Source organism: Ipomoea nil, unplaced genomic scaffold, assembly GCF_001879475.1.
Source record: "Ipomoea nil cultivar Tokyo-kokei standard unplaced genomic scaffold, Asagao_1.1 scaffold3172, whole genome shotgun sequence".
In the NCBI taxonomy this organism is placed as follows: Eukaryota; Viridiplantae; Streptophyta; class Magnoliopsida; order Solanales; family Convolvulaceae; genus Ipomoea; species Ipomoea nil.
Genome location: NW_017619600.1, coordinates 1,338,848 through 1,366,625, shown reverse-complemented (window position 1 = coordinate 1,366,625; position 27,778 = coordinate 1,338,848). Strand labels below are relative to the sequence as shown.

The window sequence follows — 27,778 nt, the reverse complement described above, 5'->3', positions numbered from 1 at the left end:
GCATGCGGTGTTGATTGCTTCAGCCCAATATCTTTTAGGTAGCTCGGCTGACGTAATCATCACACGTGCGGCTTCTTTCAGCGTTCTATTTCTTCTTTCGGATACACCATTTTGTTGTGGTGTACGTGCGGCAGATAATTGATGTAGAATTCCTTGGGAATTGCAGTAGGCATGGATTACTTGATTCACGAACTCGGTTCCACGATCAGTTCGGATTTTTGCAATTTTCAAGTCTTTCTCGTTTTGTAGTAGCTTTAGTAGTTCTGGCAACTTTTGCTCCACTTCATTTTTCTTCTTGAGAAATATCGTCCATGTGTACCTGGAAAAATCATCAACAACAACTAGTGTATATTTCTTACCACTTATACTTACTGGGTCTACTGGACCGAATAGATCCATGTGTAGTAGACTTAGTGGTCTTGTTGTAGATTCTTGAGCCTTGGATTTGAATGATGACTTGATTTGTTTTCCTCTTTGGCAAGCATCACATATTTGATCTTTCTTGTAAACAATGCTGGGTAGACCTTCAACGAGTTTGTTTCTTGCGAGCTTGTTGATGGTCTTGAAGTTTAGATGATTCAACTTTCTGTGCCATTCCCAACTTGTTGCGTGTGAGTTGTTTGCTAGTAGACATACTGATTCTTTTGTTGTGTTCCAATCAACCACATACATATTTTTCTTCCTTACTCCTTCGAGCACAACTTCTCCCGAGGAATCATCCTTCGCTTGACATTTGTCTTTGAAGAATTCTACTAGATATCCTTTGTCACAAAATTGACTTGTACTCAACAAGTTGAATTTTAGACCTTCAACAAAGGATACATCTTCAATTTTTAAACCATTGCGAGATATTATACCAATTCCTTTGGTTATGCCATATTGTTCATTTCCTCCGAATATGACTTTTGGTCCTTCGATATTTTTAAAGTCCACAAGACTAGATTTATTTCCAGTCATGTGTCTAGAATATCCACTATCGAAGTACCAAATTTCCTGCAAATAAATTTCACATTTTTAGGTACCTAACATGATTTGGGTCCTTGGGTATTAGTCATCTTTGGTACCCAAATCCAACTTGAACTCACTGATCTAAGTTTAGGTGATTGGTAACCATTAAACACATTATAATCATAACTAATTTTTGAAAACATTTTTAGTGCCGGTTTTTGAAAATTGACTCGATTTTTTGGCACTTGGGGGAAGTAGATTGTTTGAGCCTATGATAGGCATTAAATCTGGACTTAGTCCATGGTTTAATATCATCAAACCAATCTTGTTTAGAGGGATAAAATCTCCCTACCCCAATTCTCGGATTCCTTCCCATTTTCCTATGAGGACTTTGTGCACTTGACTCATTGGTATGTTTCCATTTTGGAACAAACTTTTGCCTTTTTATAAACTGCTTAGCCGAAATATTATTTCCTTGAGGCTTCGGCCTTGTAGCATTAAATTTGGCATTAGTTTGGTAACCAATTCCTTGTCTCATTGTGCTATCTTGACTTTTTACAAATTTTACCACTTGGACTTTATTGTTTAAAGTAGTAGTAAAATTGGTCAATTTCTTAGAGGCTTGAGAACACGAAGGATCATAACCAAGTCCGATTTTATCACTTGAGGGTTTTTGCATATTTACCATTTTATCCATTATTTTGGATGAATGTGTAAATGTTGCTATAACCTCTCTAAGGTTGTGTTCTCTCACTTCCCTTGATTTACACTCTTCTTGAAGACAAATAATTTTAGCCTTCAAGTCTTTTACCTCAATTAGAGCATTTTGCAATTTTTCGTTTAATTCATCTTTTTCAAGAATTAAAAAATTATTACGCTCTATGAGTTGAGAGTGAGTGTCCATTACGGTTTGACAATCTTTCATTAAGTGAAAGAATGACTCACTAGAGAATGAATAATTTACAGAGTCATAAGATTTAGATGTTACCTCATCTTCTTCATTTTCATTTGCCATAAGACACATGTCCTCGTAGGATGAGTTGTTGGAGATACTCATGCAAAACATTGCATTGTCATCTTTTGAGGTGTCACTTTCATCACTTGAAGACTCCTCTGACTCACTTGTTTCAAGTGGGTCACTAATAAGTGTTTTTCTTCTCTCCTTTGTGAACCTTTTATCTTTGGTCTTGAATTCTTCCTGTTGAGGGTTAGAAATATTTGTGTATTGATGTTTACTTACCTTGGGGTGAGGACAACTTGTTGCAAAATGTCCAGGCTTTCTACAATTGTAACACAAATTTGAGTCCTCCTCAACCATTTCTTTCTTCGAATTTTTTGTTGCATTCCATGGTTTTCCTTGTGGATTTTTCTTGTAGTTGCTTCTCTTCATGAATTTCCTAAATTTTTTGACAAAGAGAGCAAATTGATCATTAGGCAATAATTCAACATTTTGTACTGACCTTGAAGTTGACAGTTGCTCGGCTATGAGTGCGTTGTTCTTTTCATGATCTTCCTCTATCCTTGATTTCATCTCAAACTCATAAGCCTTTAGATCATTAAAAAGCTTATCGGTTGATAGAGTTTTAAGATCTCTATGATATCTCATGGCCGTGACCTTCATATCCCATGTAAATGGTAGACCACGTAGGATTTTGAGTGAGATTTCCTTTTGATTAATGTCTTTTCCAAGATCATTAATTTCTCCTAAGATTTTAGCAAATTTTGTTTCCATGTCGGTAATATTTCCGTCGTTTAGCATTTTGAAATCCTTGAATTTCTTTAATGCTATAGTGAGTTTATTATCCTTTTCTTGCTCGTCTCCTTCACCAATTTGAATTAGCGTTTCCCAAACTTCTTTTGCGGATTGGCATTTTCAAACTTTTGGAAATATCGTGTCATCGATAGATTTAAACAAAATATCCTTGGCAATATTGTCCAAGTTATTTCTTGTTCTATCTTCACAAGACCATTCCACCTTCGGTTTTGGAATGTATTGCTGAGTGTGGCTTGTTTGTACGGATGAAGTGTTGACTTGCAAAATTTCAATAGGACCACTAGTGATGACTTCCCACATTTCATCATGTAATGCGGATAAGTGTACCTGCATGCGAATTTTCCAATCATCAAATTTTTCTAAGGAAAATTATAGATTTTGGGCAAGAGCCATATCTCTTTTTCATCATCTTGATTTTTCGAGATCTGTCTAGTAGTTAAAATTGACTCAAATAGACAACCGCTCTGATACCAATTGTTGGTCCCGATAGGGTGGTAGAAAGTCTAGAGAGGGGGAGGGAGGTGAATAGACTTTCTAAGCTTTTTCACAATTACTAACTCTTTGGTAATTTCAACTCTGAGTAACAAGTAAATAGAGAAGTGTTTAACTTGAACTGCACAGCGGAATAAATATGTGTAAAGAGTTATGCCCAATCAATAAATTGAATCACATGCACGTGTAGGATAAGCTCAGTTGATGTAAGAAAACAACATGAATAACTTGAATATTTAAAGGAGATGGTTCACTCAATATTTAATAACAATATTCAAGATTATGAATAAGATTTCGTGTCACGTCAACCGAATGATAAATGTCACATGCAACACGTCAAACTTGCTTAGAATAATTCAAATGTTAAGTATGGAAAGTTTGAATTACATGCATACGTGAAAACACACTAAACCCGAAAGATTAAGATAAACAGTGAATAGTAAACGGGTTAGTCAAATGATAAAGCTAATTATGTAAGTGCATTATGTAAATGAGAGAGGCAATTTATAGTGGTTCGGAAATGGCGTAATCTTCCTAGTCCACTTTACTCCATTCACTTCTAGGAGTAATTCACTTTTTTCCACACACAGTTACAATAGTGAATAAGCGCTACACAAGCACTTCTTCCGGATGTCTTGCACACAGCTACGCCCAACTTCGAGTGTTTCGCACACAGCTACACTCAACTACGAGTATTTTGCACACAGCTATACTCAAACGCCAACTAAGTGTTTTGCACACAGCTACACTTAGCAACTACGAGTGTTTTGTACACAGCTACACTCACTAGAGTATTTTGCACACAGCTATACTCTTTTTACAATTACAAATACAAGGGTAATTGTATCTCTCTCAAACTATTTTTGAGACTATTCAGACTAAGTCTCTTTTCTAGATATCTCAAAGAATATTTAAGCACTTTGTATTTCTAGAATTCGCACTTGTTCATCCGTGTCTTCTCTTTGTCTTCAAGTCTTCATGGCCTTTTATAGAAAATCAAATATATCCATTGGAGTGGGATAATTTGATATTTGAAATTTGAATCTTCATAGCCTGATATTATTGACAATGGTAGGTCTTCAATTTTGATTTGATTGTCAACTTCCCTGACAAGATAATATTTTTATCTCAACTTGATTTTCAAGTTGTTTCTAAAAATTATTATCTTCTTCATCATCTTCAATGTCCAACGTCTCTTAGCAATGAATTTCTTCTGACATGATTTAATTTTTAGGATAAGATTTCCTATAGTTTTGATCATGTCCTCAGGCAATTTGGATTTTTGTGGCATGTGGGGTGAATCAAAATAAATTCCTTCGAATTTATCTATTTTCTTATCATCTTGCTTCTTTGCCACATTCTGCTCCCTAAAGGACACATTGTCCCCCTTTAGATACATCTTGCTTGTTTGACTTGATACATCGTGCTTTTCTGATTAGGCTACATTGTGCTCCTTAAAGCACATCGTGCTTTTCTGAAATATTGTGCTTGTTGACATCGTGTTTTTTTAAGACATCTTGCTTGTAGACATCGTGCTTGTCCGAATCCTTGACTTGTAAAAAAAATAAATCTTTGAGGGGGAATCAATCTCGAGTGTGATCGTTTTGAGTAAGGACTTCTACCATTTCGCCGTTAGGCTCATCCGATCATTTGTTGCAATGCCATTCCTTAATGCTTCTTTCCCGGATGAATACTTATAGGACCAAAATTAATTTTGTTCTTCATGTGGTAGATTTTCCTTTGACACGATATTCTGGATTATGATGCTTATACTAAAGACCTAAATTCTAAGGGGATCTAATGTACATTTGGCTCATCAAAACTTTATTACAAAAAATATTCCTATCACTATTACTGTATTACAGAGGTCCAGGACGTGTAATAACAAGACAATAAGAAGTAAAGATACAAAATGCCTTGCTTAGGACATCAAGAAAGACATTTATAGCCTATGTCGCTATAACAACTTCGGGAGACGGGTGGGTGCCGCAACTATCGCCGCGCGACCCGCTCCATGCGTGGATCACGCAACTCGGCCAAAGGGCGGCCGAGCCCATGGAGGCCGAGCCCGGGTGACCGACCCCACGGGGGGTGCATGCTCCTCGTGGGTCGCTTGCCCGGGTCCGGTTCGCCCCGGATCCATCCGTAATTATTCTATCACCATGAAAACTAGGCTTCTTGTGTGAAAACGTGCATACTAATCTTATTTGTCCATCTAAGATGATCAAGATTTGAAAATTTAGAAAAAACAGGGTGACATTTATGTAATTATGGTTATGCATTCTAAAATATTTGACAGTATATTCGCGAATAACTAACAATGCATTTGAAAATTATTTTCTAAATGTATTTTCAAACATTTTCGAATATATAAGTATAATTATAGAGATATCACCATTTTTTTTTAATTTTTAATCTTTAAAAATATTAAATGGATGAATAAGATTAATTTATGTACTCTGAAACTAAGTTTTTTTTTTTAAATTATTTTACTCAACCTTTATATATTGCTTTTCATCTCATAGCAAACCACCCGCTATTGCTTTTACCGTTTATCCCTTTACACTCTTATCCACATTTAGTTTAATTATAATAATAGAATGGGAGTATTTGACAAATTGTTATTGAGAAATTAAGTTAGTGAGTTTGACTAGCTGATAACATTAGTTGGTTGTAGATATATGTTTGGTAGATTAGTTGTTAGTTGATAGCTAATTATATGTAAAATAATATTTAAAAGTATAATTTATTTTAAAAAAAAAATTGATCGAAAAAATTACTTTAAACAACTTTTTTAAATTTTAACATTTTCAAGCCATAAGCTGATTAATCAAACACTCATATTGACTATTTAATCAAGTCAAACAAGTCAAAATTAACTAAAAAAGTTAACTTGTTACCTTTTTCCAAAAAAAATAAATAAATAAATAAAAATAAATAAAAAAAATAAGTTAACTTGTTACCAATGACTTATATTATGAGTTAATACCCAAAATGGTTCTCGACTATAGTGGTTTTTTTCAATTTTGTCTTAAACGACTTTGGTGACTTAATGTAGTCTCAGAGTTTTGTGTTTTTACTCAATTTAGTTCCAGACTTTTGTGTTTTTGCTCAATTTAGTCCCTCGTTTGTTATTCCGTCCATTTGTTGTTAAATAAATAGACAATTTAGTAATTTTAATATTAGCATATTTTTACTAATAGACATGTGAAGTGCACCCTCTTGTTTTACGAATTACTCCCAGAATCACTCTTAAACCTGCGAATATAAAATTTGATTCGTAGGTCTAGGTGTAATTCGTGCAAGAAAGAGGGATTTCTCACTTCGCAGGTTGAAAGTAAAGAGAGGTCAATATTGATATTATTGAATTGTCCCTTTATTTAACACTAATTTGACGGAATAACAAACGGAGGACTAAATTGAGCGAAACACAAAAGTCTGGGACTATATTAGGTCACCAAAACTGTTTAGGATGAAATTGAAAAAAAAAACACTATAGTCGAGGATAATTTTTAGTATTACCTCCTTATATCTATATATATATATATATATATATATATATATATATATATATATATATATATATATATATATATATATATATATATATATATATATATATATAAGTAAAATCCTCCTAACAAATTTTCCCCCCAAAACTTTTGTAGTAAAACTTATTTGGTAAGTAAATGTCAAATGGAAAATAAATAAATAAATAAATAAATAAATAAATAAATAAATAAATAATAATAATAATAATAATAATAATAATAATAATAATAATAATAATAATAATAATAATAATAATAATGATGATGTTATTACCTTAAATAAATAAATTATTATACTTTCCCTTAACTAAATAAATTATTATACTTTCCTTTTGAATTAGTAATTTTTCTACCTATAAATACAAGGGTTTCTTCAATCAAAGAATCTCATACTCATCTCTCTGCTTTCTTTTTATATGAATTTTCTACATTTTTCTAACTATATTCTCACGTACTTCAATATGTTTTGCAGTTTATATCGTCTGGTATGAGTTTGAAGATACTTAAGGAGGCTCTGCTTCAACAAAAGGAAATTGAGGAGGAAGAGCATTTGTAACAGAACCCTATTGGTTTAGTTTTTATGGAAGATTGTAGAGACGCGATCGAGGAGGATAAAGATGGTAATTTTGATAATTTTGTAAGATTTTCATAAACTTAGAGTTAGTATGTTGATTTTGAGATTTGTACATGCCATTCAAGTTTCTATGATTTTTTTCATATTATTTAAAAAGAAGAAATAAATAACAAATACAATTTCAAATTTTGTGTTACTCCATTCACATATTAGTATAAATAAAAAAAAAAAGTAATAATATAAAATACAAAGGAAATGTAAAATTTTAACCAAAAATTTAATTAGAGAAACCTCCCAAAAAAATCCACGTTGTACTGAACCCAAATAAAAAAATACTGGCAATGGCACAATCATAAGGATTAAAGGGAATAATGGAAGACCCAGAAATCCACATCATTGATGTACCGAACAGTGATGAGAGACTCATAAATAGGAATATCATTATGAATGAAAACGGAGATTTTCTTGACACCCGAATTTAGTTTAAGGAGAAGTTTACTCTTGAGTACAAATGTCTCCTCAATGGATTTTGTATGATCATATAGAGTGTATTTATACACCATGGATAGTTCAAAATGCACAATATCTACTATACTAATAAGAGTCCAAGAGAGTTAGGCCTATAATAGGTAGAAAAAATGGCGGTCACAGATTTTAATCAAATGAATGGCTCAGATTGATTAAAAGATTGATCAGATTTAAATTTTACACTAAAATTTCCTAAAATACCCACACACCGTTACTAATTCCGTTAAAATTTTAAGAATTGCAGTTAGTTCACCGTTAACTTACTCATTGATTTCAATAAAAAAAAGTCTTAGGTTCGAACCTCATCCCAATCAAAGTTGGCATAATTAGTACTCTATTTTACTCTTATTAAATTATATAAATAATAATTTAATAGTTACAACAAAAAATAATACATATGCATTTCTTTAATTTAGAATTATGTGTCCACAATGCCTTTATTCAAAAAAAAAATATTCATTATCAATAAATTAAATAAGAGAAATAATTTTATTAATTATATTGTCTTTATTTTTCTTCAATATAAAAATTATTTATGTTCAAATTTATTAATTGGTTATATTCGCTACATTGTCCTTACAATGTCTTTATTCAGTGAAAAAAAAATTATTAATTATCAATAAATTAATTAAAAGAAATATTTCATTAGTTATATTGTCTTTATTTTTCTCAAATGTAAAAATTTGTACATTCAAATTCATCAATTGATTATATTCACTACATTATCTATTATCTTTTTTGTGCACTATTTTTCTAATTAAATATCAAAGTTATAATACAAAATAATGCTATATATTTATTTACCAAGTATTTTATTAATACCATGAAAAAATTAAAAAAAATATAATTAATAAAGCCAACCATATTAACTACTTGAGAGATTTTGTGACAAAGAGAGTATTCAAATCACACAACAAATTGAAGTGAGAACTACCTCGCAATGTTCTTGTTTGACAATCAGCGGTTAGCGTTAGCGGATTATATTAGCGGATTTGACCAACGAATCTATTCAATTATTAACATTGGGTAGAAAAAATGACCGCCAAATTATTAAATCAAATGAATGGTTCATATTGTTCAGGTTTTAATTTTTTTCTTTTAAGATTTTCTAATTTACCCTTAATTATATGATTATCCATTTAACTTTTCCGTTAATTCACCGTTAGTCTAATTTTAATATTAAAGTCTAATATAGAATTATAACTACACCATTAATCTAATTCTAATATTAAAGTCTTAATAGAACTTAACCACAAATCCTAATGTCGGAATCTCCTCAAACAATATTAGTATATATTTAATATTTTATGCCCTAATTTTTATTTGTTCTCCCTTATGTCCCGTATTTGGTTTCAACTATACCTATACAATTATTTTATTGACAATTATAATCAATCTTGACTATATTATCTTGCATTTGTAAACTTAGAATTACCTATTTAACTCGCACGGGCTTAGCTCAATGGTTTAGTGGGTAGTATTTGGGAGAAGAGGCCAAGGTTTGAACCTCGGCGGTGGCAATGCGGGAATTATGTCCAAAGTGGGCAGATTCCTTGTGCGTATCAGCATTTGGCCCTGTCTGCTGAACCATTAAGTCACCGTGATTTACAACTTCCCACAATGCTCTGTCGGGTCGGAGTGTGGGGGGCCCTTGGGGTTGGGACTCAACCTTTGGGAGAAGAATTACCTATTTAAATACGCAAATTCAACCTTCAATTATCTATGCATGAACAATTTCAATATAATCCTGCCTTAATATACTTTAAAGTACTTGTTTAACAAAAAAGTATTGGGCATTATCCCAATCGCGCAATGCGCGTAAAAAACTAGTTAAAATTATAAAATGGTAAGAGATCTCAAAAAAGGTAAAACTTTCAAATTTTCAGTTAATACAAAAAATGTTATAATCGCCGAAAATATATATCTTTAACTTTAGACAAAAATTAAAAACGAAATCATAAACAATTTTAATAATTGACTATTTCATTTCTATGTTTTTTGAAAAATGATGGACATGAACACACTGACTCATCATGAAATATAGTAATTAATGAATTACCATTAAAATTAGTATAGTAATGAAAGAATTATCATTTGTATGTTGACATTTTCTCCCGTTTATTACCATTCAAATATTTGATACCAAAAATTATACTATATAAACACAAAATATGCATATATGGTAAATAGCAATTTATATATATATATATATATATATATATATATATATATATATATATATATATATATATGTATATATATATATATATGCCCCTAAGTTTTGGGGATAAACTTGGTTAGGAGGATTTTACTTTTAATTATATATAGATATAGATTATTCTCATAATTTTTTTTTCTTTCTTTTGTGTTATTATTATGGTAATTTTATGGTAATGTATTTAAATATTGGAAGAAAACAAATGTTATAATTAATGAAATTATTGTGATAATTGCCACAAAATTTGGTAATTATAATTAATATAATTAATGAAATTGAGAAATATATGATTTCTTCCATAGAAATATTTGTGACAATTTCATTAAATTATAATTAATAAAATATGAAATATAATTAAAGAAATGAAATTATAAATTTAACAAAACATGAATATTTATAATATTTTTAATATACATACATATACTCTTTAAATTTCTAAATATAATTTTTTAAGTATAAATCTATCAATATAAATTATAATTAATGAAATTATATTATAGGATTTTCTTATATTCATATTAATACAATTTGAAATAAATCAACTTAATTATATAAATTTTTTTTTATAAATTTATCTAAATATGTACATGATTAGAGATTATATTAACCATACAAAATTTTAATTTCAATTTTGTATGTTATGAAAATAGATACTTGACTAAATATATAAAAGTCCAACTATATTATTATATTATACATTTTAACATCTTTTTAATTTTTTTATTTTAAATTCCCAATAACAAAAATAAAATTTCGTGCAATGCATGGATAAAGCACTATATTTAAAAAATACAATTTGATAAATATCATAAATTAATTAGTAAAATATCATTTATGTTTATAATATTTAAATAAAATAAATAAATAATTCAACTATGTGAACAAATAATTTCAAAATGAAACTAATGTACAGTTACAAATAAATATAGCATGATTACATTTACTTTAATTAGTTTTAATACCCTTAAGGTATGATATGACTTTTCTTTATCAATTTTTTGATGGGAGACTAAGTGAGTGTTTGGGTTGCTGGAAATTATTTTTTTTTTAAATACTTACTAACAAAAAATAATTTTAAAATATTTTTTAACCCCTCATAACATGTGTATAGTACAATTTTACCCCTTAATGATATGACTTTTCTTTATCATAAATTAATTAGTACAATATCCTTCATGTTTATAAATTATAATTTATAATAATTAAAAAAATTAAATATGTGAACCAATGATTTCAAAATGAAATCAATATACAGTTACAATTAAATATAGCATGATTAGATTTACTTTAATTAGTTTTAATTTTCTTAATGAAGTGACTTTTCTTTATCAGTTTTTTATGGGGAGCTAATGTAGTGTTTGGATTGCTGAAAAATATTTTAAAATAAAAATACATATTAATAAAAATATTTTAAAAATATTTTTTAACCCCTCATAACTTGTGTAAATGTTATATTTTTTTTTTTTAAAAATACAATTTGATAAATATCGTAATTTCTGTTTATAATAGGTAAAGAAAAAAATAAATAATTCAAAGATGTGAACAATGATTCACGTTGAGTTATTACCAAAAAAATCAGTCTTTAATCACGGTTAATTGTATGTGACTATTTTTCGAGTCACCCATCCTGATGGTCTGATTGTTTTAATTCTAGACGGGGATGAATAAAATCCCGTTACTACCAATGTCGTCTACAAAGAGATTTTCAATAATGTATAATTCAAGCCATTGATATTATGTTTTTTAATATACAAAGATGACAAAATTGCTATATATCTACATAGAAAATATAACTTTCATATAAATAATTTCTATAACTAAGTTGCTAGACAACGAATTAATTAGCCCAATTAATACAAATTATAAACACTGATATATAAAATCTCTACCGTTACAGCAACGAATGCGTATATCTACACGTTAGCTATTAATTAAGAAATTATTTACTTGAATTCAAGCATTGATAACATCATAAAACATAATCGGTGCAACTCAATTCTTCAATTATATTATATAATATTCGATGCTATAATTTATACAATTGTATATCAATCTAAATATTTTTAAAATATTATAACAAATTCATTCCGTGCAACGCACGGGCACAAATAGTAGTTATATTAATAATAACTTTCATGCCATCATCTTGATTAAAATATGCATTTTCCATAAAAATAGCAAATTCCGTCAGCGTAGGACAGTATCCACATTTACGTTCAGCTCACACCTTGCAATTACCGGACTCGCCTCAAGTGGACAGAAAACGCGGGAGACGACACGTCCGCCAGCGTAGGACAGCAGGACACTGTAGGTGGAGCAAGGAGCAGACACGTCACCCAAAAAAACATTGAGAGCCTCCTGGAAAATAATTTTTTTTAAAAAAAGGTGGGACCGGTGCCGCAACGGAAAAATGAGGGAGTGAGGTGGGCCCCGGTTGCGTCTGTTGGTGACATCGCCGTCACGACTCACGATTAGACTTTCGTGATGGATTCCCAACTTCACGAGCAGAGAGTGTGCGATATGGCGCGTGAAGTCCCACCCTATTTTAGTGGGGCAGATCTTTTTAGCTGAAGCCACCATCACTTGACACGTGTCTAGAATCAGATTTCACTTTTGAACAGGATAATGTGTAAAGGGTTATGGTACTTTCCACCAATAAGGCAATAGGCTTATAAAAGCATTCGCATCAGTTGAGAAGAATGTGGAGATAATGTAGGAGCGTTATACTGTGCATTCGTATGCACCATACATGGTGCATACGGATGCAAAAACGACGTCGTTTTGACGTCTAACTTTAAAAAAAAAATTCAGAATTGCATAACTACAGATCCATAATTTCATTATAAATCCATAATTTCATAACTATACTTTTAGAATTGCGTAACTATACTTCCAGAATTGCATAACTACACATCCAGAATAGCATAACTACACTTTCAGAATTGCATAACTATAATTTCAGAATTGCATAACTACACATCCATAACTTCATAACTACACATCCAGAATTGCATAACTACACTTCCAGAATTTCATAACTAAAAAATCCAAAACGAATGAACTAAAAATGAATAACATAATGTTATTGCTGGGAATCGAAACTGATTTTTTTTTTTTTAAGTAGGGCGCGCGTTTTTTGCAAAACGACGTCGTTTTTGCATCCGTATGCACCATGCAGGGTGCATACAGATGCACAACATAATTTGCCAATAATGTAAGAGTGATTAGAAAAGAGAATGTGGGAAGGGGAGGAAAAAAAAAAAAACCAAAACTAAAAAACAAAAACCGAAAAAAAAAAAAAAAAAAAAAAAAAAGGTTCAGCCGTACCGATCGCCCTCGGGCGGGCGCGTGCATTGCACGCGCCCGTGTGGGCTGCTGCTGTGCGCGAAACGCGCACAACAACTGTTCCTCCATTTTTAAATTTCTGACATAATTTTTGACATTTGCAAAGTCAATATTCTTTCCAAATCTATTCTCCCCCACATTAATTATAAACTTGAACTGAGTGAATTAATGCTGCATTCTCCCCACATTATTTACTGATGTGGATGTTCTAAGGTCATCTCCAACTCATATTACACCAAAGGAAAATACTCCATTTACTCCCATTTCATACTCCTTATTTTTACTCTTACACTTAAAATATTGATATATACACTTTACAGGGACCCACATGAAGAAAAATAACCTATCAAAACTCTCCATTAGGGAGTAAATTTGAGGGAGTAAGATTTGGGAGTATATGTAGTAGAACTCTACACCAAAACACCAAATTTCTTCACTAAATATCATATCAAAAGAAATATTCTCAAAATATTTTCACACCAAATTTTATTAATTTCTAATCCATTTACACCAAAACACCAAATTTTTACATTAAAATAATTTGATTTCTCAATTATTAGTTCGAATTTAATTAGTTTAATATAATTTAATTTGTACTTAATTAGTTTAATAAAAATATAATTTGTGATGTAAATAATAATTTTTATTAACATTAATCTTTTTTTCATAAAATTAATTATTTAAAAAATCAAATTTAAAAATATTTTTAAAATTTTAGTTTATTTCACAATAATAATATAGCATAAATATGTAGTACATTTAACATACAACATGTATTTGAAATTTTAATTAATATATATTCAATATTAGTCTTGTTTCGATCGCTTCAATGTGATCTTTAAAATAGTATAATTTATATTTATCATTACAAACTTTAAATATAAGTATTTAACAAAATACAAAAATTACATATAAAACAAATAAGGATACATTTGGAATTAGAAAAGGAAATAAGAGTAGGATTGTAATTTGGCTGTCCTTCCACATTTGACGTTGATGAACAGTACCGCGCCATATATGGCGCGACACTGTTCATCAACACCAAATAATTTGGTGTTTTGACGCAGGGATGGCGCTGGTTAGAGTTCAACAAAATGGTGGGATGATGTTTTGGCGTTGATTTTTGTAGTTTTAGTGCTCCCTTGGAGATGCTCTATGTTAACACTAGAATTAGGTAATTTGTTAAGTTAGACTTCACAATTAAACATTCTTGATTTATAAGATACTAATAAATTGAATTCTATTATATAGATTCTTTAATTTTATTTTTTGATTTAGCGAACATGGATAAACTATTTTTTTCGAATGGGTATCAATGCAAATGTTTACTCAAAATTTTGTGAATGAAAATAAAAATTGAAAGTAGACAATGAGAATTCGCATAATATTTTCCAAATAAATTCAAATATCTATGTTATACGGGCTATCAATTTTAACTCTGAGTTAACTAACACTTTTGATATTTTACTAGCTACAGTCAAATATTTTTTAAAAAAATAAATAACAATAAAATTTAGCATAATCATTAACAAAGACTAAACATACCATTTTATTGATAACTTGAAAATTAAAAGTGATAAGTTGTATAACATATGAACTAAATACACTATAACCATTTAAAAAAAAAAAAAAAATACACTATAACCATTTGTGCATTTTGGTATGTCTTTTAAGGAGAAAATATTAGGGAGGAGTTTTGAATAAATGGGGAGAGATTTATTTATTTATTTATTTATTTTGAGTTTTTATTCCTGCAAATATAAGTTTTGTGTGGGCCCAACTTTGGACTAACTGACGCGCAGACCGCGCAAATGGCAAATTTTACTGTGGAACCATGGCAAATTTTACTGTGGAACGCAGTTCACAATGTATTATAGTCCAGGCATCAAAACGGTACCGTTTCTTTTAATGAAAAGAAACGGCACCCGTTCCGCGTTGTTCCGCAAAAAGTAATTTTGTTTGTATAACATATTCAGTTTCATTTTGTTTCATTTCAACACAACTACAATTTCATTTCTTTATAACTACAGTTTCATTCGACATTATACACTCAAATATGTGAAACTGTTATTTAGTTTAATTTTATATACACTATAGTTTCGTTACAACACAACTACACTACAGTATCATTTCGATATAACTACAGTTTCACTGGACAACAAACACTCAAATATGTGAAACTGCTATTCAGTTTCATTTTATATACACTATAGTTTCATTTCAACACGATAAAATGCGATTGAATTAGAATTCGGTTACAGAGATAGAGACTAATACTAAAGATAATAGCTACACGTAAAAGTCCCTAACTAATAGACTATTCTAAGCTGACTAGTCTAACACCACATATTAAATAACTTATTACAAGAGGAAATAATAATAATACTTAACATATTATTCACACACCCCCTCAAGCACAAGGTGGGTGTGCAACCACATTGAGCTTGTCACGTAAAACCTGGAAGCGAGGACCCGGAAGCGGTTTGGTGAAGATATCTGCCAGTTGATCTTTTGTTGAAACAAAGTTAACAATGAAGTCACCGGAGGCTACCTTGTCTCGTACGAAATGATAATATATTTCAACATGCTTTGTACGAGCATGAAAGACCGGATTGGCACAGAGATATGTGGCGCCCAAATTGTCACACCAAAAAGTAGAAGGCTGACCGGAGTGTAACCCAAGTTCCCGGAGCAGAGAAACAACCCAAGTGACTTCCGTGGAAACATCAGCAAGAGCTTTATACTCTGCCTCGGTAGACGAGCGAGCAACTGTTCGCTGTTTTCTGGATAACCATGAAATGAGATTGGAGCCTAGAAAGACAGCATAACCACTCGTGCTTTTCCTATCAACTGGACATCCGGCCCAGTCCGAATCTGAAAAGGCATGTAAGTCAGTTGATGACGACGGTGATAGACGCAACCCATAGTCTTGAGTACCCTTGACATAACGGAGAACTCGTTTTAGCAGGCTCCAGTGGTCTTCAGTCGGCGAGTGCATGAACTGACACAGTCTATTGACTGCATAGGACAAATCGGGACGAGTAATCGTCAAATACTGTAAAGCCCCCACAATGCGACGATATTGAGTAGGATTTTCAAATGGTTGCGCAGATAGAGAAACAGCCTGGGTAACAGCAGCAGGAGTGGCCAACGGCTTGCAGTCCATCATTCCTGCACGTGTGAGAATATCACCCATGTAGTGATGCTGCGAGAGAAGCATACCATCGTTTACCTTCCCTGTTTCAATGCCCAAAAAGAACCCAGGTGTCCCCAAGTCTCGAATCTTGAACATCGTGGATAGCTGTTTAAGGAGAGTGTCAATTAGTACGGCGTCATTACCCAGCATGATTATGTCGTCCACATACACCAATAAAAAGACCCGAGCTGAACCAGCGGTGTAGTGGAAAAGAGAGACATCCGTCTTGGATGAGGCGAACCCTGTAGAGAGTAAGAAATCATGCAGCCGTTTGAACCAGGCACGGGGAGCCTGTTTCAAACCATATAGAGAGCGTTGGAGATGGCAGACGTGACCTGGATGCATGGGATCTTCATACCCTGGCGGTTGTTTCATGTATACCGTTTATGTTAGATGTCCATTTAGAAATGCATTATGGACATCAAGTTGTCGTAAGGTCCAGTTATGCGACACAGCTAGTGAGAATAGTAGTCGAACTGTAGTTGGCTTGACAACCGGACTGAAAGTGTCAAAGAAGTCCTCACCGGCTACTTGATTGAACCCCTTGGCAACAAGCCTTGCTTTGTATCTCTCAACAGAGCCATCTGCGTTGCGTTTGGTTCTAAAGACCCACCTACACCCAATTACATTCATATGTGGTTCTGCTGGAACTAGTTTCCAAGTGTTGTTGTGGAGGAGTGCATTAAACTCCTGGTCCATGGCGTCACGCCAATGTGGATGCCCTACAGCTTGAGAGTAGCAAGTGGGATCTGTAGTAGCACTTAGAGCGTGAAACTGCTCATCTGTACCTTGAGTCATACGCCGGAGACGCATAACATGTGAGACGACTGGTGTTGGTGGTTTTCTGCGACGACCTCTGGCCGGTGCCCTAATAGCTAATGGAACAGGCTCGGTAGCTAACGGAGCAGGCTCACTAGCCAATGGTATGGGCTCCAGCTCGGGGGGTGGCGGAACCGTAACTGGAGGCAGTGTGGGTTGCGGGACTAAGGGCCCGACTGCCCAAGGTGCCGCGGGTGTTGCTTGTTTTGGTGTGTTTTGCACAACTGTATCTGAAAAGGGAAAAGTAGCTTCGTCAAACCGGACATGACGACAGATATAGATTTTTCCAGTTGTTAAGTCCATGCATCTATATCCCCTATAGGACGGTGGGTAACCTAAGAAGACACATGGGGCGAAGCGATACTCTATCTTATGGCGATTATAAGGCCGTAGATAGGGGTAGCACCGACACCCGAACACTCGTAAGAATGTATACGGTGGGTACATGTTATAAAGACGTGAGTAGGGACTTTGGAACTGTACGACGGAGGAAGGCAAATAATTTATTAAGGTCGTGGCTGTTTCAAAGGCGTAGTCCCAGTACTGTAGTGGGACTGAGCTTTCAGCGAGTAGAGCTAACCCGGTTTCGACAATGTGCCTATTCCGGCGCTCTACCCGTCCATTTTGTTTGTGCGTGTAAGCACATGACTGTCTATGATTTATGCCAAGGGATTGAAATGTGTTATGTAGTTTTCGGTATTCGCCCCCTAGGTCGGATTGAATTGATTTGATAGAACGCACGCGAGAATTGCCGTTCTACCATGACACGGAACGACTCGAAACATTTATATACGTCCATCTTTACCCATAAAGGATAAAACCAGGTAAAGCAGGAATAATCGTCTACAAACAGAAGGAAATAACGAAAACCAGTACTATAAATAATGGGAGACGGACCCCAAACGTCCGTGTACAACAAATCTAATACATTTGCACTACAAGAATTGACCCTATCTAACGGAAATCGGGACGATTTTCCGAGATGAAACGAGGTGCACACGCCCATTGACTTTGATTTATTTTCAACCGGACAAGTCTGGAGAACTTTATTTAGGACCCGATTATGTGGGTGGCAAAGCCTGCGGTGCCACATGACTGGAGTTCGGGAACTTATGAACGCGAAACGTGACTGAGACAGCGGAAGTGTGTATAGCCCTCCAGAAGTGGAACCTTTAAGCAGAGTTGCCCGGGGTATTGAATCCTTCACAAAAAAAAACAATCTTTGTGAAATTCAAAGAACACGTTGTTTTCATTAGTAAATCTTTGAACTGAAAGTAATGGGACAGACAAATCGGGCACATGCAATATATTTGACAATTGAAGAGATTTAGACATGGAAGGAATAGATGCAGAACCAACGCGTGAAATAACCAAACCTGCGCCATTACCGACTCGCAGGACGTCATTGCCATTATACTCATCAGACAGAGACATCATTGACGTGTCGGGCGTGGCATGGGCAGATGCGCCAGTGTCCGGGAACCAGTTGTTGACAGCACTGGATGCGGACTCATCACCGGCGATGGTCAGATTTGCCTGAGCGGGTGGCAGGGCGTTGTATCTCTTGAAACAATGAACGGCGGTGTGCCCGATGGCGCGTCAAATCTGGCACCTCGGAGGATTACCTCGGCCATTGCGACCACCACGGCCGTTCCCGCCGCGACCTCCACGGCCACGTCCACCACGGGAATGGCCATCGCCATTCTGATTACCTCAGCCACGGGTAGTGTACAGGCCAGAATGAGACCCCGGCGACGCTCCAGAAGCCGGCGACGGATAGTCATCAGCAAGAATAAATTCTTGCGCCTGTAGGAAATCAGACAGCTGAGGGATGGTTATCGGATTACCTGATACCGTCAAGGAAGCTGCCATGGCCCTGAACTCCGGGCGGAGACCCAGGAATACGAACAGATTATGTTCGTCTAAAGACACCGGCCGGTCGGCGAGAGCCAAGTCTTCCACTAGGAGCTGCGCCCTTCCCAAAAACTCGGCCGGCGAACTGTTGCCTTGCCACAACGATTGGAATTGTCCGAGCAAATTCAAGCAACGCGCACGTGTGGACGACCCAAGAGCGGCGGTGATGGATTGCCATACTTCCCGCGAGGTGTTCCGGCCAACCGCCAAGTACATTACCTCTTCTGGCAACGATGAAATCAAAAGAGAAAGGATGGACTGGTCTTGTTGCATCCAGACCCGGTGCGCTGGATTGACCTGAGGCACGGCAGTGGTGGCGCCTAAGTCGTCGAACGGCGGTGGGTCAATCATCGGCGGCGGACACGGGGTTTCACCGTCCACGTAACCGAGCACGCCTTATCCCCGGAGGAACGGCACGAGCTGCGTGCGCCAAAACAGAAAATTTCTTGAGGTGAGTTTGATTGAAACAAAGTGATGGGTTGTGGCTAGGGTGTTTGGGGTGGTGGCCGGCGGTGGTGTACCGGCGGTAACAGTCCTCTCAGAGGAATTAGTCGACAACGGAGATGAATCGACGGTAGGGAGAGAGAAAGGCGGAGGATCTAACCTACGGCTTAGCTGATACCAGATGAAATGCGATTGAATTAGAATTCGGTTACAGAGATAGAAACTAATACTAAAGATAATAGCTACACGTAAAAGTCTCCTGACTAATAGACTATTCTAAGCTGACTAGTCTAACACCACATATTAAATAACTTATTACAAGAGGAAATAATAATAATACTTAACATATTATTCACAAACACAACTACAGTTTCATTTCAATTCAATTACATTTTCATTTGATAATATAAAAACAATATGTGAAGCAGTTTTATTTTAGATATACTATAGTTTCATTTTGTAATTAACACACCAAAAATACGGACTCTGTTAACTGTAACGACAGCCGTTTTTGGACCATGGTCCACAAAGCTTTGTGGACCATGATCCACGATATAATTGCTGAGGCGCAAATTGAGCACTGTTGTGTCTAGCATGCACGTGCCAGCCGGGCATGTAAAATTTATTAATTTTTTTCTTTTGTTAGCCTCTTTTTTTTTTTTTTTTTTTTTTTTTTTTTTTTTTTTTACGAATGCAAATTTATTAATTTTTTTCTTTTTTTTTTTTCCCTCTTCTATCATCCCCTTCTCTCGTACTTGGACCAAAAATCATAAAAAAAATTCATGACTATAGAGCTTCAAAGAACCTGAATTGCAATTCTAAAAGAAAAGGTCTTATATAAATGAAGAGAGTACAAACAGATTCTTCTGCAGAGGGTTGTATGGAGACTATAGACCTATGGCATATATTATATTATTCCAATGAGAAAATAACACAAGCAAAGGAATAAAGAAGTGGTGATGACGTTTTAACAACAGACACACAAATAATTAGTAACAAGCTGTCTGTTTCAATGTTGCTCTTTCGCTTTTGTCAGATAACTGCTATCATCTTCTGGACTTCTGGTATATTACTGTACTTTCTTTTCTTAATAATATTATCATTAACTCAAACTTCAAAAATTAATCATTGGACTATAATAATAATAATAATAATAATAATAATAATAATAATAATAATAATTGCAGGCAAATTATATCGTGCACTGTGGTGCATAATCGATTATGCACCGCGCATCAAAACGACGTCGTTTTATTTAATGAAAAAAAAAACGGAATTCGTTTTGCGCCGTTGCGCACCGTTCCGCAAAAAATAACTCTGTTCTTCAGTTTCATTTTGTATACATTGCAGTTTCAGTTCAACACAACTACAGTTTCATTTTGATATAACTACAGTTTCATTCAATATTTATACACTCAAATATGTGAAAATGTTATTTAATTTTATTTTATATACACTATACTTTCATTAAAACACAACTACATGATCATTTTGATATACAGTTTCATTGTACAATATACACTTAAATATGTGAAATGTTATTCAGTTTCATTTTATATATACTGCAGTTTCATTTCACCATAACTACAATATCATTTTGATATAACTGCAGTTTCATTTGATAATATAAAAATAATACGTGAGGCAGTGTCGGTTTAGATACACTGTAGTGTCACTCTGTTAACACTAACAGCGTGCCGTTTCTTTACTTAAAGAAACGATGCCGTTTTGATGCGCAGTGTATAATTGATTATGTACCGCGGTCCACGATATAACGACTGATAATTGCATTGGTAGACAATAGATAAATGGGCCTGTAATATATTTCAGCTGCTGACCTGCTTTCATGGCCTATATAAATGTATGGGTCACTCCAATGAACACAATTCTTTTAAACATTCTTGGGCTTTTCCAAGCAAAAAGATTTTTTTTTTAATTACTATTAGCAGTAGCAAATTATACCGCAAATTATGCTGTGCAACTGCATGATACACACGGTTACAAAATGACATTATTTTGACTAAAAATGCATGTCCCACTTAAAAAAAAAAATTCATGTTCGATTCCCAATAATAGCATTTTTTTTGTGCACAATTTGAATTTATATATCCACAATGAATGAACTAAATATCCACAATGAATGAATAACTAAAAATCCACAATGAATGAACTAAATATCCATTATGAATGACCTAAATATCCACAACGAATGAACTAAATATCCACAATGAATGAACTAAAAATCCAGAATGAATGAACTAAAAATCCAGAATGAATGAATAACATAATGCTTTGAGGGGAATCGAAACTTGTTTTTTTTTTTTTTTTAAATGGGACGCACGTTTTTAATTAAAACGACGTCGTTCTGCAACCGTGTGCACCATGCATGGTATGGTGCACACGGTAGCACAACATAACTATTGAAATTATACAGTGCACCAGGGCGCACAATGCATTGTGCGCCTTGGCCCAAAACGATGTTGTTTTGTACCTTTTTCACGTGTCTGCTGTTAATTCCTTAAAAACAAAATTCATATTTCGAATGTACAGAATTGTATAATAGAAAACACAGAATTTTATAGCTGAAAACACAGAATTTTATACCTGAAAATACAGAATTTTTATAACTGAAAATCTCCATGTTTCGAATGTACAGAATTATATAATAGAAAATACAGAATTTTATACCTGAAAACACAGAATTTTATAACTGAAAATTCTTATATTTCAAATGTTCAGAATTATATAATAGAAAACACAGAATTTTATACTTGAAAACACAAAATTTTATACCTGAAAACACATAATCTTTTTTAAAAGGATAAAAATTCTATGTTTTGAATGTACAGAATTTTATACCTGAAAACTCAGAATTTTATACCTGAAAACACAGAATTTTATAACTGAATACAGATACATTTTCGTCGCGTTAATTACCCACACAACTTAACAAAACGACGTCGTTTTGGGAGGCGCGGGGTGCACATTGCTATGTGCATCCCGGTGCACGGTATAACGATTGATTAACATTATATATGAGTGTTATGCTGTGCAACCATGTGCACCATGCAAGGTGCACACGGAATTTGATTCATAATTTCTATACTATTGATTCATAATTTCTAAACTGTAGATTCATAATTTCTATACTATAGATTCACAATTTTTATACTATAGATTCATAATTTCTGTAGTGTAGATTTATAATTTTCTAAATTGTATAGTTATCAAATTATGAACATATAGTCTGTGATTTGTGAATACAGAGTTCAACAATTGGGAATATAAACATTGAAAATTATGAATATAAAGTTTTGTAATTGTGAATATAGAGTCCAATAATTATGAATATATAGTATAGAAATTATGATTCTATAGTATAGAAATTATGAATCTATAATATAGAAATTATGAATCCAATTCCGTGTGCACCATGCATGGTACACACGATTGCACAACATTTTTTTTTGAATGTTACTGGCCCTATTACATTGTAGTATCTGTTCATATACTTTCTCAACATAATTTGCCCATTATATATATTTGTAGATTGATATTCTATGAGTTTCATGGGAGCGTTATGCCATGGAACCGTGTTCACCATTCATGGTGAACACGGTTCCAACGGTGTTAGTACACCGTTATCTTTTTTTTTTTTTTTTTTTTTTTTTTTTTTTTTTTTTTCTTTTTTAATTGTGTGACTTTTCTTCTTCATTTTCACATTTTGCGGTTTCGCTTTAATTTGTGGTGAACAATGATTTCAGACATTCATAAATTATGAATTCATGCCTGCACATTCACTTTGGAACCATGCCTACACATTCCCGTCCGAAATCACGGACATTCATAAATTATGAATCCATACCTGCACATTCACTTTGGAACCATGCCTACACATTCACTTTGGAACCATGAGATTATGAATTTTCTGTTATAAGATTATGAATTTTCAGTTATGAGATTATGAATTTTCTGTTATGCGATTATGAATTTTCTGTTATGTGATTATGAATTTTCTGTTATGAGATTATGAAAATTCATAATTTGATCAACGCGCGCCGTTAACTCCACATCCGCGATTTTATTTATTTTTCCTAAAAACGACGTCGTTTGGCCTTGTGTACGTTTCCAGGGCATAATTTGCCAGTTTCATGAGCGTGGGCCGTGGGAATAGGTTTCTGGCGTCTCCTTAATGTGGTCGATTTATCGTACAATTGTTATATACCATCAACTAGGGTTTATATTGCATTATGAATCCTGGTTCAAAAATTATGTAGTTATTATATAATGGACCATAATCGTTGAATGAAATTGTAGTAGAATTAAAATGATACTTTAGTATTATTATAATGAAACTAGTGTGTGTGAAAAATGAAACTAAAAAACATAGCACATTATTGTCAAAAATGAAATTGTAATATAATTAAAATGATACTTTTTTTTAAAAGAAAAGGGGTGGGGTACCCATATATTTAACTAAGAACCAGAGAACATCATTCTTTACATAAGGCCATGTCTCCATGATGGAAAGCCAAGACGATCAGAAACATAAAAGTGCAAAATCTCAGCAGGGGGTAGGGAAAGGCAGTGAAAGCCACGAGGACGAGCGACGACAATCTTCGCAAGAGCGTCCGCTGTGCAATTATGTTCGCAGGGGATCCAAGCAATCTTCCAATCACGGATATAGCAAAGTTCACGTCTGCATGCTATACTATCAGATTATGTGCCATGGAAGACTCCAATGTATTGAACATACAGGATCCCTTTTACTAATTCCTTGCAATCACTTTCGAAAACAACTTGATGAAGCTTAAGGAATTTGGCGAGTTGGACACCTTTGAAAACTGCCCAAGCCTCAGCCATGAGGGGGGAACAGATACCAAGGTTACTGGTAAAGCCTTTGATCCAATTTCCAGAGCTATCTCTGGCAACACCCCCGCAGCCAGCCAGGAGGTTTAGCTGATCGACACTACCATCAATGTTGATCTTAGTATACAAGTCCTGAGGCTTCAACCAGGAGGCACAATTCCAAACCGGGGCCTCAGCAAGACCCATGGGGCATGAGGCTCTAGCAAAATCAGTGTCTATTTCCTTAATTTGGTGAGCAATCCAGTTGCATTTCGAGCTTGGGGGTATCTCAAGGCTGTTAAAAATAACATCGTTTCGCCAACACCAAATCCACCAGGAGGTGACTGCAAATAGGTTGACCAGACTGGACGAACATATGCCATGTCTTCTTTCAGACACACCCTGATTGAACCACTCGTTGAAAGGGAGGGCATTAGATTGACTCGTGAAATCGGGTAGAAGAGGCTTCCATACTGCCTCGGCCTTGGGACATATTCTCATCACATGATCAACATCCTCAATGACTCTAGGACATGCCCAGCACTTGTATCATATGTGAACCCACGTTTAGCTCTGTTAGCATTCGTCATGGCTTTGTTGTATCTAATAAGCCAAAGAAAGGTTTTGATCCGGCTAGGCACTCGTAACTTCCAAATATGGTTCCAACCTGCCATCGTGGTAGTATTTGCATCCTCAACTGCTAAGGCATAAGCTGAAGAGACTGAGAAAAGGCCAGAGGTCTCTCCACTCCAGACAACTTGGTCTTGTAAGTTATCCTCCGTGCAGAGAAATGTAGCAGCAATCTTGTTGAGTAGTTCCTCCGGAAGGAAATCTGCGAATGTCTCCCATTTCCAGCCGGTAGGCGGCTCTAACCAGTACTCATGGACTGAAAGGTGAAGATCAGAAGGAGGGATTTGACGAACAGCAGCCTCGCATAAAGGGCGACTGTCAATCCAGGCCTCCAACCAAAATGAGGTGTTCTTACCATCGCGTACAAGCTTTTTAGAACCAGCTTCCAAGACGGGAGTACTCTTGAGAATTCCTTTCCATGCATTGGACATATTTCTCCTAAGACGCTACATCAAGGGGGGTGGGGGGGGGGGGGGGGGGGGGATGTTTGCCGTGGAGTATTTGTTTATGAATATCCTAGCCCATAATGAATCCTCTCCAGACATAAGTCTCCAACCAAGCTTCGCGAGGAAGGCGATGTTCATCTCTTCTAATCTTCGAATCCCAAGCCCTCCATTGGCTTTGCACCTCGTTACTGTGTTCCAATTGACGAGATGACATTTTCTACCACCTTCATTAGAACCCCAAAGGAAGCTGCGAATGATGCGTTCAATGGTGGACACCACCCCTTTGGGAAGAAGGGTGGTTTGCATCGTGTAGAAAGGGATCGCAGAAAGGACTGACTGCACAAGAACAACCCTCCCAGCAAACGAGAGAGACTTTGATTTCCAGCCGGTTAGTTTGCTGCGAATCTTTTCTATGATTCCCGCAAAGGTGTCGTACGTGAGTCTTCCATGAAGAGACGGGATTCCCAAGTACTTGGCAAGGTCCTGGACAATGGGGATGCCTGTTCTATTCGATATTGCCTGCTGCACATTCGGTTGTGTGTTATTGGAAAAATACAGGGATGATTTTAGGATGTTGATACGTTCATTTGAGGATTGGCAGAAAAACTCAAGACACCGCATCATGATTCCAGCTTGTTCGACGGTGGCTTCTCCAAATAAGACAACATCATCAGCCAACAAAAGGTGTGAGATGGCAGGACCTTGCCTTGCCAACTTGATCCCATTCTAATGACCTGCAGCCACAAAAAGCTCAATTAAATAACTTAATCTTTCCATACAAAAGACAAACAATAGAGGGGAATGGGGTCCCCCTATCGGATGCCGTGGTTGGGATTGAACCAATCTGATTGCTCTCCATTCCAAGCTATTGAAAGTCTAGGCGAGCGAATGCAGTTATGCAGGATAGAATGTTCCTTCTCCATTGTTGGTTAAAGCATATATCTTCCAATGTGTCATTGATAAAATCCCAAGATAAGCGATCATAAGCCTTTTCAAAGTCGATCTTCCAGATCATCCAACCCTGGGAGCCCTTCCTCGTTCTTATGGAACTTAATACTTCTTGGTAAATCAGAATATTGTCTGATATTTGTCTACCTGGTACAAAGCTAGCTTGGTAAGGACCAACTAGTTTCTGGGAGATACTCTTCAACCTTGACGTCATTGCTTTGGTTAAAATCTTATAAGATACATTGCATAGGCCAATTGGACGAAGCTGCTTTACAGACTTCGGGTTAGAAGACTTCGAGATCAATGTAATCAAAGTATCGTTGCACCCTTCTAGAAGAATGCCATTCTCAAAGAAGTCCCTAGCAAATGCGATAATTGAGTCACCCACAATGTGCCAGGTTCGTTGATGAAAACCGGCATTGAAACCATCCGGACCGGGAGATTTAGAATGAGCCATATCGAAGAGAGCTTGCTTTATCTCTTCCCGGGAGAAGGGCATGTTAACCATCTGCCAATCTGTATCCTGAACGGGAGGAAACCGACCATGTGAGAAGGATGGATTATGGGCTGATCAGCCGCGAATAAACCAACAAAATACTTCGTATATGATCGCGGACCGCCGATTCATCTTTGATCTAGCACCCTGTATCATCCTTAAGCCTAGAAATCCTAGTTGCGCTATTCTTCACAGAAGTGGCTAGGTGATAAAAGTGCGTGTTACGATCACCAGAGACGATCCATTATTCCCTAGATTTCTGGAACCATAGCAGTTCCTCATGGTAGAGAATATTCTCCAAGTCACCTCGAATTTTACGATCAATTTTGAGGAGCTCCAGTCTGACATGTGTAGCTAGACTGCGTTGTACGCCACCCAAACGAGCCAAAATCCATTTTTATTCTGGAAGATATTACCAAAAACCTCTCTATTCCATGTCGTGAGTGCATGAGCCAGATAGGTCTTGTTGGTTTCCAAGCTAGCATTGCTCATCCAAGCCTGGTGAACGAAATGCAAGAATGACTTGTGCGTGAACCAAGCAAGATTGGCTTTGAACGGCCTGTTTCTAGGTACGACAAGTAGATTGCATGTTCTAATCAGCAAGGGA

General features: G+C 35.0%; 1 protein-coding gene across 1 annotated transcript; it reads right to left on the bottom strand.

Moving 5' to 3' along the window:
* Positions 1-15,739: 15,739 nt before the first annotated feature.
* LOC109168065 (uncharacterized mitochondrial protein AtMg00810-like) lies at positions 15,740-17,001 on the bottom strand. The gene is made up of 2 exons (XM_019317119.1): positions 15,889-17,001; positions 15,740-15,766 (listed from the first exon to the last, which is right to left on the bottom strand). Exons 1-2 carry the CDS (start codon positions 16,999-17,001, stop codon positions 15,740-15,742), a joined length of 1,140 nt encoding a protein of 379 aa, XP_019172664.1.
* Positions 17,002-27,778: the final 10,777 nt, after the last annotated feature.

Excerpts from the sequence above, each read along its gene's own strand:
- LOC109168065 (XM_019317119.1), bottom strand. The coding sequence starts at position 17,001 with ATGAAACAACCGCCAGGGTATGAAGATCCCATGCATCCAGGTCACGTC. Across the intron at positions 15,767-15,888 it reads TTCCGGGTCCTCGCTTCCAG|ACTAGTCAGCTTAGAATAGT; the intron begins GTTTTACGTGAC and ends ATGTGGTGTTAG.